Source organism: Gigantopelta aegis, unplaced genomic scaffold (genome assembly GCF_016097555.1).
Source record: "Gigantopelta aegis isolate Gae_Host unplaced genomic scaffold, Gae_host_genome ctg2833_pilon_pilon:::debris, whole genome shotgun sequence".
NCBI classification, from domain to species: Eukaryota; Metazoa; Mollusca; class Gastropoda; order Neomphalida; family Peltospiridae; genus Gigantopelta; species Gigantopelta aegis.
In genome coordinates this window covers 11,980-27,007 of record NW_024533058.1, presented here as the reverse complement: position 1 = coordinate 27,007, position 15,028 = coordinate 11,980, and the positions used below count along the sequence as shown (strand labels likewise).

The following is a 15,028-nucleotide window of genomic DNA, read 5'->3' as shown; positions in this document are numbered from 1 at the left end:
GTATTAGTATGGGACTAGAACAATAGAGGTTGTATAATACACTAAAGTATTAGTATGGGTCTAGAACACGTGTCCTTAATATCCGAGTTTGTATAAAAAGAAGTCATACATCCGCTAATGTAACTTACACATAAAGAATTCCCCTTTAATATCTTTGTCAGTTGTTAGACAAAAATAAGATTAATAATTAAAACCTGAACTTATGGAAAGATCTCTTAACAATACTAACATAAAAGTATAGTCTATTAAGGTTGGAATATGTTTATAGAAATAGCATTCTTTGAGCTACCCATAATGAACATTTAAACCACTGGGATGGACAAATAGAAAAACATGTGACCACCTTCTCAAAAGGTAATCTGACAAGTTAACCCATATTACAAAATTCATAGCATGTATAAGGTAGTTACTTCCAAGAGCACCATACTTAAATTAGTTTCATATAAAAGCATTGTCTTAAGATATTAAAAAAAGATAAGGCCGGGAAATGGATGTACTATGTATAACTTAAGATGTATTGAAAACTAACTATGAATTAGGGAAGGTTAATAATTTGTACTGACAACTAACAGAAACATTGTGTCCTTGAATTTTATTAAGACAATATATGATTATGACATATAGCAATGTTAAATTAATGTTAAATGATAAGTAAAGAGTGTACAATTTAATGTTAGAAAAGTAAAGATTAAAGAATTATAAGTTAATGTGTTGAGACATGCCTACTACATAGTCTGATAAAGAGATTACATTACTGCTAAATCTTTCTTTGAGTTCCTTAATGTGTTAATCTTTCTCTATAGCTTTCTTTTCTGACGAAGTGGACGTGCACCTGCTGCAAGCTGCTGTATCGAAACCTCTGTGCTGACTTGTTCTCTTTGAAATACCTCAACACATTCGAAGATGTTTGGATGGGATTTACCAACTACTCGCCGTAGACAGTTAACAACGAGATTTAATTAAATTTTATGAATGTTAATTCAATGAAAAATTCAAAACATCATATCATATAAGTATCTATAATATGTACTTCTATTATTTATTTATTTATTTATCATAATACTGTATATATACTATTATCACTTCTTGCTATGTTTGGCATTTTAGTAATAAAAAAAATTAATTAGAATTACGGTATCCGTAGGCAAAACCGTACTTTTGTGTTAAAATTAGAGTAGGCGAACCCGTACTAACTCAAACGAACACTCCCTCTTCTTATTAGCTCTGGGACATTGGCGGTCAGCCTAGATTTCGTAGCATGTGGGATTGATATTGCAGAGGTGTCACAGCTATTGTGTATGTTGTTTATTGCTATTAATTTGTAGTTCTCTCTCAGTTATATGGTAGATGCTGCAGACCATGAAAAAATTGAGGCGTCAAAAAATGAGCTACATAGTCTTCTTGATAAGCCACAATTAGCTGGTATACCTATAAGCAACACCCACAAATTATCTTGTAATTTTGACGATTATGTTATTGTAGGTACTTGTTTTGGGTAATAAAGTTGATTTACCCAATGCATTGAGGGAAAGAGAAGTAATAGAGAGAATGTAAGAATGGATGGGATATAATAAAACAAATAAGATGAATGGATGTATAGTTTGACAAATGGATACATATTTTGAGAAAGAATTGGATGAATGATACACTTTTATCTCTAGGGGATTAAGTGAGATTAAAGATCGCGAAATTTGTTGCTATTCCATCTCTTGTAAAGAGCGAGAAAACATAGGTAATCATTATAGTATTGTTCCTTTAAATGTTATGAACTATATTAGATATAACTTTGCAATGGCTTATACAACAAGCTACGATCTTAGGAACGACTATGCTGATTAATTAATAATAATTGTGTGTGGGTGTATTATTCCTACATGTATTATGTATTAATTATTGAGTATAATACATGTACACAAGATTCAGGTGCGTGTATTCTTTTAATAAAAACATATGCTGACGTGTTGAGGGTGTTACAAGAGGAGGTTTTAATGTAATATGAGATGGTGTTTGATAAACTTTTCACAACAAGAACTGCATGTCAGCAATAATTAATTTGTTTTAGTATAAATGTTGTGGGCTTTGAATGGTCTCTTGGGAGACCTTTTGTTTCTTCAGTAAAAGGCGCACTGTTACTAGAAACCTCATGATATGAATTAACTGTAAATTATAGATTTATTATGTAGTATTGTACATTATTGTTATTATTCATAAGAGAAAACTTTTAAACTTTGTTTTAAAAAAATAGTTTATGAAAACAAGTTTTTGTATTATATTGACAGAGAAGTCTTTAACTTTTAATATAATTATTTACTAATTAAAACATTATACATGAAGTCTTTTGATTGTGTTGAGGCTGGCCTTTTCCAACAGTTGACTTAGTCAAACCTCTCTCACATATGCTTGACCATATGTTCCTATGTACAAAGATGTTGGGAGGAGCTAGAAGACTGCAGAATGCATGCAACAACACCAGGGCAAAGAGCAAAGTGAGTTGATAGATAATGCAAATAGCAAGTACTTAGCTATAATAATTATATAAGTGTTTAAAGTGGGTGATGAATCTCTAAGGTATTGTTTCCTTCACTCCAGACATGCACATGTATTGTTCTGTAATGATCTTACTGGTAATTCTACTTAAATTATATGCACAGCAGCAATATTGGTCAGCACAACAAGTTAATATATCATCAGATAGTAATGCAACATTTATTTGTTCTAACTTCACGCCTATTATTAAAATGGAAGAAATAGTTCTACAATCAAAGTAAGAAAATATAGAGACATATTTGCTCACTCTATTTTACTGACAGAATAGAATGGAGATTTTATTGTCAAGAGGAGAACGACACTATATTATTCTCTTCTGGATTTTGGTTAGAAACAAAAAACTGGAGACTCTATTTCATACTATTGTGGTCCCAACCACATCTGGTCTGGTTTTAAAAACTATAAGAATCAGCAGTAGAGAAAGAATATGGACACTTTATTGTAGTCATATTCCTAATGATTGGTATGTCACTACTGAATGTAATAAATCTTATATGAAAGGATTTATGGAAACATTTTCACCAACACTACCACCAACAATTTCTACATAGGCATTTATTTGGACTACAAAGAAGGGATATCAGTGAGTAGCTGTGTTTTTAAAGTAAACGTCATAATGTTCTGTTTGTCTCAGAGGGTATACATGGAAGTAGAATATTGTCTCATATCGGGTGAGTTGTTGACTTGTGGTAATTTTCACCCATCCTCTAAAACAACTCCTTAATAGAGTCTGAATTGATTGTTATGCAGGCATTAGCTGCTTATTAATGCTAATAACAGTGACTATGTTATGACATACTACGTTCACATAGATAAGATCATGATAATATGTTATGTATTTCATGCACAGAGACACTAGACAATGGATATGCCATCGAAATAGATGGAATGATTGAATATTCTTGTATACAAGGTTATCAAGTAATTGGACTTTCATTAATTCATGTTTCTGCTATAAAGCCTCATGTGCCCATATGCAAAGGTAATAGATTATTGACATAATAGTTATATATTTTGTGCAGAGTGCTGTGGTGAAGTGGACATTGTAGGATCTGAGACCATTCTTTGTCAATATGATAGTTTGAATGTTACATGCATGCAGGACAGACGTTGGTCTGGTCCTGACCTGTTATGTTCGAGCGACTTCAACTCTACACTACATTCTTGTAAGAATTGATGACATGAGATAACATGAGACAGTATTTTTACTAAAGGTTGTCTTTATGATACTCAATTTAAAGATTGTGCAGAAATCAGTTGTAAAACTGGCAAAACAGAATGTGTTAGTTGCAGCAACTCAACAGTCTTAAATAAAGCTAAAACTAAATGTGGTAGTAAGTATATCTTGTCAGTAGTATAATCCATTTTACAATTATTAGATAAAGGTCACGTGGTCTCGTTGTCACTTACAAAGAGCTCTTCTGACTATTCTTTTGCTGTATATTGTGAATGTATTGGTACACATCCATTGTCTATTCATTGGTATGATAATACTGTCAATGATGACAAGGAAATAATGCTATTTCGTGATATAAAATTAGTACCAGTTAGTACTAAAAATATTACAGCCAATGTTTATTGCAAAGTACATAATGAATATGGGATCACATCACAAGAATTTATCACTAGGTATGGATAGCTCAGTAGATAATAGTACTTTAACTCTCTCTCACTAGCTAATGTCAAAGTCTTAATATTAGATCCTACGGTAGCACAGTATGTCCCAGTCAATACTTCATGCGATCTACATTGTGTTATTGAAGGAGACTTGTTTTATTTCAAGTGGTCTTTTAATAATATACCATTATCTTTCAATACATCTTTGTATTCAATATTACCAAACTCAACTCTGCGACTACATTTTTGTAAGACAAAGTGGGATATACAAATGTGAGGCTTATAATCTTCAAGCTACACATATTAAAGAGGTGTTGTTATCTTTTAGTGAGAAAGGTGAGTTTGTCATTCTATCTACATAAGATAATAACATTGTTGTTTTTTCTGTAGCTACTAATGATACAATTGCTCCAAAAATTGTCAAAATTTGTTCATAACTATACTGCTGTCTTTGGAGGGTCAGTGGATCTCTGTTGCCTAGCAATTGGAGAACCAATTCCTCTTATTGTGTGGAGTAGAGATAATAGGATATTATTACCCATAGCTGGTGAAGTGAAGTTAAAACACGAAGGAATATTAACATTATATAATGTGACAAGACAAGATGCTGGTATTTATATATGTACTGCTAAAAATACAATAGGTATGGACTACCACACAGCACTATTGACTGTTATAGATATTAGACCATCTGTTGTCACACAAACCACTAAATCAACTGTATTATTATCAAGTGCACCACCTCCTTTTATACCATCTTCTTGGGATGATGGTACATATATTTTAGTTCTATTAGCCATTGTTTATATTATTGCATTTATTTTAGCATTATTTTTGACTTGTATAATATATTTATCAAATAGAGATTACTAATGAAACTAACAATAATATATTTTTTCATAATTTTATTTTCCCTATTAAAATTATTGTTTTATTATTGTATAGTAAAATCTCTTAGTAATGTAACGTGACGTATTTCTGTGATATTCATCTGTTGCTCCAAGTCCTTTCATGATGTACACTAAATTATAATATATTTATAACAATACTTACTGCTCTATCTGTGATATTGGCTCTTTCTACTTTCCATGAGAGATTTTCTATTTCAAGTTCCAATTGAGCCTGCTGGTATTCAAACTAATGGATACATAGAGTTAAAATGGATGGCTACTTGACACACTCACTAATTGCTTATTGTCTCCTTCCATCCAATATGCTCTTGGATAAGTATATTTTAGAGTGTAACGACACTAACAGAGAGAGAGAGAATTTAAGTATATAATATAAATAGATTATATACTTTTCTTAATAGATCAGCAGCTTTTACTAAATACTGCCAGTCAATCCAAGTCCCTTCACCACAGGCCACCTTCTCATGAATATGAGTTTGAATTTTAAGTAGAGTTTGTTCTTCAAGTAACAAACTACGATGATGATTATACCACTATTATTACAATAAATTATCACTTATGAAGGGAGGTATTATCACTTACTCTTTCATAATAAAAAAGATATTTTTTGAGTGCTGCTCTTGCAGAAGTTTTTTTCTTTACCAATATCAGGATTGCTTTTGTAACGACTGCATTCATAATACTCAGTATTATGAGCAGACCAGTCTATAGAACAATAGAACTTTAAACTAACATTATACTAACCTCCCATGCGCATCCAACAAAAATCTAATAAAGAGAAAATCAAAAGTCAGAGAGAAAGAAATTATAGACTTACCATGTTTACATTTAGTGCAGTGCTAGTTTGTGGAGAAAAGAGAGTGTGTTATCTAGACTATAATTAGGTAACACTTACCATGTGATTACAGCCGCCATTTTTCTCAATAGCAGTGGTACATTTAGGACACTATATTTGAGGTCATATAGAGATACACTATATTATACAAAGTCTTACATCTTTAGTATTAGCAGCAATGTAGTTGGCAGTCTCAGAATCATCTTCACATTTTGCTAGCCATTCTTTAAATGTCTCACAATTTAATTAACTTTAATTATAACATCTCTAACAAGAATTTACCTGTTGGACTATGATACTCTTCACCACATTTGAAACTACAATAGAGATAACTTTAAGACCACACTATCACTTAACTTACCAAGTCAATGACTCACATGATGTACATTGAACACGTTTTGGGAGATACTCTTTTACATGAAATATCATGTTACAATCCTTTCCAGGACACCAGCGTAACAAATAATGGCTCTATATAAAGGGGTACATATATTATACATATATTACTATATATAATACCTCCACATATTGACTTCCAAAAGAGACTTTTAAACCATTCTATAATTCTATTGAAAAATGCAAACATGCTGGTCCCTGGAGAAAAAAAGGGGTGGAGTCAATTAAAAGGAAGTGAAGTCACTACAACTCATTTTCTGTTGCTAATACTTAAGTTTCTGTCCCTCAACTCACCACTTTCTAAGAAAACTCTTTTTCAGCTAAAGTTAACTCAAAATAATAGCACGTGACTATAATAAACAGTGAATCTTTATTTAACAAAAGACACTCCCACTTAATGAGGAACCCCCCTCATTTAATTAAAAGGGTGTCTATAATAAATCTTCTTGGCTTTCTTCACCACTTTCCTGGTCTTTCTCTTCGGTTACTATGACAACATCTTGTACCTTACTACATCAACAGATACTGCATAATGTATCTAAGACCACACACATACCTATCTGCCAAGGGTACAATATCCTTTGCTGCAGGGATGTCTTCACGTTGCCTCCCTTGATCTGATACAAACTAACAAGAAAGGGTGTGGTCATGAGTTAGTAATGTGTCTTACTTTCTTCAGTTGTGGTCGTTCATTAGTAGAACTAGTACTAGAAGGCCGAGACCAAGACTGTGCTAGAAGTATGGGAATGGGACTACTGTTAGATGGTTGTACATTTAAAGTACTGGCCACTGCTGTAGTTGGTTGTGTAGTTGGATTATCATGAATATCAAATGTACTAAGTGAAGTTGAGCTCTGTTGAGTGGTTGGACAAGAGGCAGAGAGAGATAGTGTGAGAGGTGTTTCTGGAGATATACCTCCATATGGCATTACTACACTTCATAAGATATTGTATCCATCATGAAGATTATCTGTAATTAATTATGACTTAATAACAGGGGCATCCTTAATGTTAACAAACCTGTATTAATGGTAGCATCAAAGAATCCTGGTTTCTCTTGATGATATTCTCGATAATATTGAACATCATTGAGAGATTCATATATATCACTATCAGTCAAATAATCTTTAGTATGTAATCTTTGCTCATGAATCTACAACAATATTATGACATCATTATGACATAGCTTACCTGTGTAGTCAGTGGCATTGTAAGAATATACCGAGGTTCAAAGTGGCTTTGTTTCAATTCCAATACTCCCTGTAATATATAGTTAATTATTAATTAATTACTAAGGGACATGCCTCTAATGTCATATGAGTGACACAAGCTAGTCCCTGTTGAGCTACTTGTTCTATAGCAGCCATTGTTAGTCCATACCAATAACTTGATATCTGACATGTTTGAATAAATTCACCCTATTGATCATGACATAAGTATGACATCATCATTAATTAAGTGACGTACTGCATCAGCTGCTCTTTTAAAAGTGGTTTCATTGATAAAATAATAATCACGACCATGACTCTCCTTTGATTGTTGTGGGCGTGTTGTGTGGGACACTCTGTCATTAAAATAATACGGGAAAAGAAAGACCAGGTTTTTGGGGTATATTAAGCTAGCCCAATGTGATGCAGTGTCCATTGAAGAATCACTTGGTGGTGTAACAGAGAACTATGATTTAAACCATACTAACTGTCTTGGGTTTGGGTCTGATGGGGCCAGTGTAATGACAGGGTGTGACAATGGTGTGGCTGCTTTACTAAAAAAGAAAAAATCCTTACCTTCTCTCATTGCATTGTGCAGCACATAAATTAGCTCTGGCTTCTTCACAAGCTGCCAAAAAAGTGCCAGCAATTGCACAGTACCAGAAGAGTCTTTCAGCAATTTATACTTATTTTAGTCATTCCAGTGTACATACTGAAGGTCTGACTGAGGTACAGAGAATTTTAGAAGAACCAGAAATTAAAATGAAACGCCTGTATCAAGTCAGATGGCTTAGTTTTGATGTGACTGTTGATGCTGTTCTGAGATCTATTCCAGCTTTAGTGACCTTCTTTGAACATGAAGCACAGCAAGGTGATCCTACGGCAATCGGTATACATAGCTGTATCTGTTCCTACAAATTTCTCACCATTACTCACTTTGTAAAGGATATTCTCTCTATACTAACTAAACTATCTCTAACATTTCAGTTAACAGACATTGACATGTCTGTTATTCAACCAAAGGTCATTGGCAGCAGTTGATGCTTTAGATAACATGAAGACAAAAAGATGGTCCTTTCTTCAAACAGTTCAAAACAGCACATGACAATGGTGATTACATCCTTTATAACATCATTTAATACAGCAAGGAGGCAGTTCATTGATGCACTTAAAATTAATCTATCTAACAGATTTATAGACACTGATTTGCTAAGTGCATTTAAGATAGTTTACCCTAAGCACTACCCACCCTCAGTTTCTACTGCATGCAGCTCAGAACAGTTTGGAGAGCAGGCATTAGAAGTCATCATTGAACATTATTGTCCCTCTTCCTCTGAATCCAGCTCCTTACCTCCTCCACTTGATTCTTCTCAACTAAGAAGTGAATATCAATTATTTCAACCATTCATAATTCGCAATTTTCAGAATTTTCAGTTTGATCAATTTGCCACTACATTTCTACAACTTCACTCTGATATGTTTCCTGAGATGGCCAAGTTAATTCAAATAATTTTAGTCATTCCTGTTACCTCCGTACCCTGTGAAAGAGGTTTTAGTGCTTCAAATAGAATTAAGACAAGGTTATGTAATCAGTTACATATAGATACAGTTGATACTTTACTTAGAATCTCACTGGAAGGAAAAGCTATTGAACATTTTGATTTTTCTCGAGCTTTGTCAATGTATAAATCGACAAGACAACACAGAATTTTCCAATGTAACTCATAACATTCACATTTTAACATATTGCATGCATTTTTACATTTTGAAAAAAATTTTTTGACTCTTAATATTATTTCATAGCAGTCAAATTGACTGATACGATCATCCATCCTCATAGAATAGGAATCAGTGCCATAAACTAGACAGAGATAATGTAAAGTTTGATTATTACATAATTCTAACCTCACTAATCCAGCTCTAGAGTAACTAGAGGCTCCAGTATATCCTAACTGATGACAGATGACATTAGCTTCAGTAGAACTGTAGTAGGAATCATAACAGATATTACCCCATCCATAATTATAATAGATCCTCACAATACCATAGTAATAGGATGATGAGCTATATCCATAACGAGATAGCCTCAGAGCACCATTTGATAAACCTAGTACCATAAATAAGATAATAATTAAAAACCACAAGTAGAAACAATGTTTAAACATGTTATTGTATCAGTTATTAATAATATAGTTATAATTTTTAAAAGTAATTACAAACATCTTGCAATCATCTACAATTTAGTACTCAAAGTGCTCCAGGTAGTTCTATAATATTTTGGCCATGTGATATAGATTAAATAATGGGTTTGAGGTTTCCACAGAAATAGAGCAAGCCTGAGTGCTCATGTTACAATTTTTTGTATGCAAACCAACTATAAACTTCTAAACCTTTTCCTAACCAATTTACATAGCAGGTTGGACCAAATGTCAAGTCAGGAGAATTATGATTGTAATGTACTATTAAAGCCTATAGTCAGACAATATAGAACTTAATAACCAGTTTATGATTAGATATTTCTTGACCTTTGGAGTAAAATGTTGTTGAGCTGTCAGTTATTATCAAGGGAATAACATATGGTAAGTCAATGGCATTTTGTAAGTGGGAAATAGCAGACACATTAGCTTGGCTTGCTTGTAAAGAGGAAATAACACATATGTCAGCTTATATATGTGTAGACTGCAAAGAAAATGATGGGACAGTCTCATTGCCTTTCAAAAGTACTGTCCAGTGTCCATTTCATATTTTATATGTCCTTTTAAAATACCAGTTATGTCCAATTCATATTTTATATGTCCATTTTAATATATACCAGTTATGTCCATTTCATATTTTATATGTCCATTTTTAAATACCAGTTGTGTCCATTTTATATTTTATATGTCCATTAAAGAACACTTTAGAATCTATAAATACTAGTAACTTTTGGTACTGAGCAAATTTGCCGACAATTTAATTCAATTTAAAAATAGATGAGAGAGTCTTCAAATGATGTATATCTCTGTAAACACAGAATGTGAAGCCATTAAATCTCTAGATCAGTAGTGGATGTGGTTAGCTTATCAGAGGAACATTGATTACTTCTCAAACTGGTGTTGTGTTAGGAGAAGCATATGGACTCTTGATAAGCTTTCGTACTCTGTTTGCTGTATAAACAGACAGCTTATTAACTAGTCTGTTTGATACTTTTGACCCACAAGGTGAGCCCACTTGATCTAATGTGTTGCTTAAGCAGAATTATATTTGATGAGTATAAAAACACGAGGTATTTTTTGAGGTATCTATAAAGAAACAATATTTCATGCTTCAAATGGCATTATTCAAAAACTATAAATTGTCTAAATGAGGGACCACTTCTGCCAAAACATTTGATGTGATTTACAAAAAGGAACCACTGTTAAAAACATCTCAAAAAACAGTTCTGTACACATACAGTTACTATATATACACAACTATTCATGATAGCTGTATCCATACAAAAACTGCTTTTTAGGTGTTTTAACAATGGTCTCATTTCACAAATCAGGTCACAAATCTTTTGAAAAAAGTGGTCCCTTATTGCAAATCAGGTCACGTATATAGATACATATAAATATATAATGTATATCTATTTTTATAAATGTTTTAAATCACATGGTACATTATTATAGTAATTCACTAGTTCCAAAAGTGATGAACAAACAACAAGGTATATTGTAAACAGTGAATTCTATTATGAAAACAGTATACACTACTTGTAAGAGAACCAGATGGTTTTGGTTATGATATAGTTTTTCATTGGTTTGTTATCATACAGTGAATATCTGGCCTTTTACTATGTATTGTCTAAAATGAATTGATAAAACGTGAACTCTATGAAGTGATAACAGTAAAAGCAAGATCATTTTAATAATCTAATTTGACGTCATCGTGCAGATTAACTTTGTTCAAAATGGTACTGACTTATGCAGTGTTGTTAGCAGAGTGTAAAGGTGAAGCTCTTTCAGACTTCTAACTTCATAAACTGTGTCTTCATTAACTGCTGGTCCAAAGTATCTACCTCAACCTCATCATTTGATTTATATCTGTTGTACATGTTTTTTTTCCTCCCATGTAGCTTAGCACATATACCAATATGCTTGTACCAACAGATAACAGAGGATATTATAACTATGATTATAAAAAGATGACAACACCACCTATAATACGCCAACAACAGGACCAATAACTGTAGAGTGTATGGAGTATTTGAAAAATATATCTCTTATTCTCACCTGATGATGAAGTCTCACCTGATGATAAAGAAACTATGTGGAAAAAAAGAGTTAAATAGTTTAAGATAATATAATTCATGAAACATAGTTTAATTAAATCTTAATAATGTGTTATTTTATATATTATCTTATATTACTCACAAATTTGTCCAAGACAATCAACTCCAGCATCCTCACTATGACTACAATCATTTGACCCAATCCTGTTATGAGTACAAGAGAAGATGGACACTTCATTACCAGTACATAGAACATTATCTAATAATATTGAGCCACTCCCCTCACCAAAGTAAGCACTACCTCTAGCAATAGCATCTGAAGAAAGTATAATTGCATAATGTATGGGTATATATACTTACCAGAACTAGGTGGTTCAACATTCTACATACAATCTTACCATTATTATTATCAAAGTAATCATCACATACTGTACCCCACTGATTATTAGCACATACTTCTACACGACCAGATGTGCTGTTAGGACCACCAACTAGGCGAACATCACCATTAGTACAACTTCCTGTATAGAGATATCAAAATAAATCAGAAAATATCTTTAATTTAAGGAATGAACCTGTTTTACTTCCAGAACAGCTCACACTCACATCTTCACTATGATCACAATTATGATTACCTATTCCTCCATGAGAACATTGTAGTAATGTTAGCTCAGACCCAGAGCACCTAACATCATCCAGCCATATTGGACCAGTCCCTTGTCCAAAATAGGCATTGCTATAATATGAGTAAGCTTGATGAGTAAAAAATTATAAATGAAATAAGCTCATTTTATTGGTAGATATTACCTGATGAATATCCTAGTTGACGACATACAACTCTAGCATCACTTCTGTAAAAGTTATCATCACACACAGTACCCATGCATTGTTAATACATATTTCTACTCTTCCTCGATATGTATAGGTACCACCTGCCAGTCTAACAACACCAGTAGTACAACCTAATGAAGATAAAAACAAAACATCTTTTAATGCACATAGAAAGTCTGATAGACTTAGTTCACCACAATAACTAAGTAATGATAATATTTAAGTACACTGTTAAAATTGATTGGTTAAAATTAACTAATATATTGTTATACAGGTTGTATATAACAAACTTAGTATAATGTATGAAACTAAATATAACACTTTCTTGATTGCTATTGTACTACTGTTTATTTAGCTACATAAATAGTAGTACATTAGTGACCAAAAAAGATTTATATTTACTTTTTACATTATGCTAAGTTTGTTTATATATAACAATATATTAACCAATCAATTTTTACATTGTAATCACTAAGTCATAAGAGAAGGTATAAGTAGCATAGTCAAACTTTGCCAAATATCAGCTGTTTCTTTGTATTACACAATAATAGAAAAAACTAAAATATTTCAGTCACCTTTTTTATTGAAGTAGTATAGCTTTAAAAAGATATACACTAATTATCAAGAACACTTGGGCAAGATATTTTTCTGCTTTGTTGTTATTGAAGTAATGACTGTGGGTTATGAGTAACTGAAAGTTAAACTCTTATATAAAGGTAACATTTAATTGCGAAGATTAATGAGTACTTCATTTAATACCTACTAGACATTATAATTAACTGAAATGTGAATGTACTTCAGTATACTGATATTTCCCTACACAATGATATTGGTATCATCAGGTGAGCAAGTCCTTTAACAATTGTTATTATAACCACTTAATTTACTGTGTAATTTACTAAGGAGGTTCCCCATAAAGAAAACCTACAGGTTACATGTGCATACCATGTGATATAGATATTTAATTTATTCTTGATGTGGTGTGATTATCTTGTGGTGGGTAGATGACCTGAAATAACTTTCTAAACAAGCTGTGTATGTATAAGATATAATATACTGAACAACTTATCTTGCTATATAGTCACACACATATAGTTATAATAAATGTACACTTATTTTTAAAATGCAATGACTGTTAATTGAAAATATAGCAACACAATTTTTTAACAATTAAATAATATTAATAATTTTATTAGGAATAATGCTATTACTTGTGATAGAAATATTATGTTTGTGCTATGTTAAGCTCATAACCAATGTGACTGACTATAAATGAGTTAAAACAAACAATCTGTGACCAGAAATCAGTTAAAATGATCTATTTTTCAGGATGTTGTTACCAACCAACATGTACTATACTTTTTAATACACAATTATATATCACATACATTGCATGAGGTTTGAAGATTGAGATTTTAAGAGATTGATGACCAACTAACTATGGCTGAACAGCAGAAAAGACCACATCAACTTTAAAACTGATGTAGTGTGGTCTTCACTCTGTTCAGCCATAGTTAGTTGTTATTTTAAGTCAGGCTTTTACCTCACTGTATGGTAAGTGGAATATATTTATAGCCATAACAAACTACACATAGTAAGTGAGTGTAACTTAGTCTATAGACATTTCTATGTCTACTATAACATGCTGCTCACGTGTGTTCTTCATAGGAGAGATGAGATCTCCGGTTAGATCTCCGGTTAGAAGATCGAAACAACCTTGCTCATTTCAACCAATTATCATCTGTCGAGGACTCTATTCCAGCTATTTCATTGGCTGTTGCTATGGACTCATTAGATGTATTGATTGGTTGTTGTGTTGTATATATAGCTTGGTTTTTTTATTGATTTTTAGTATTGGTTGTACAGACAAATATAAAGTCTGAAATGTTCTATCATCTCTATATATCTTTTCTAATACACTTTATGCCAGTGAGAATTGTTTCAATGATGAATTTTGTTAAATTCCAAGCTTCTAAGTTAAAGAAATGTCTTCAAGTTCTAACATGATAACAAAATAATAATAACATTCTGTAATAGTAACACCATTCAGACATTAATAATATGATAATAACAAATCAAAAAAACCCAATAAAAAACAGATAATTTCATTTCTGCGAAAAATAAAATCCAAAATCAATACTAATTTAATCAGTATTATCATAAAGATCAGAATATAAAAATGGACCTCCTCCAGGCTCATAGACATCGTTATGGTCAACACACTGGTCCACTCACAACTTCACAGTGCCTTACTATACATGAGAATTATTAATAGAAATTGTAATTATGGAGGAAAATGATTATTGGAACTTGTGGAGTTGGGTTGAAGTAGATGAAATATCAACTATAGATGTATTATTTTCCCTTGATGCTAGTGTAGTTGAATTACCAGTATGATGTGGAAGACACACTTTAAGGTGGTAAGGTTCTGA

At 32.2% G+C, this 15,028-nt stretch overlaps 1 protein-coding gene across 1 annotated transcript; it reads right to left on the bottom strand.

Annotated features, from left to right (window-relative positions):
* Positions 1-5,098: 5,098 nt before the first annotated feature.
* On the bottom strand, positions 5,099-7,514 carry LOC121391682 (E3 ubiquitin-protein ligase ARIH2-like). Its single transcript, XM_041523225.1, is given in 13 exon segments — positions 5,099-5,170; positions 5,218-5,301; positions 5,349-5,414; positions 5,465-5,608; positions 5,658-5,706; positions 5,708-5,780; positions 5,820-5,843; positions 5,893-5,914; positions 5,971-6,021; positions 6,070-6,152; positions 6,193-6,227; positions 6,272-6,381; positions 7,497-7,514. Coding segments are annotated over 13 exon segments (831 nt in total).
* Between the last annotated feature and the right edge of the window lie 7,514 nt (positions 7,515-15,028).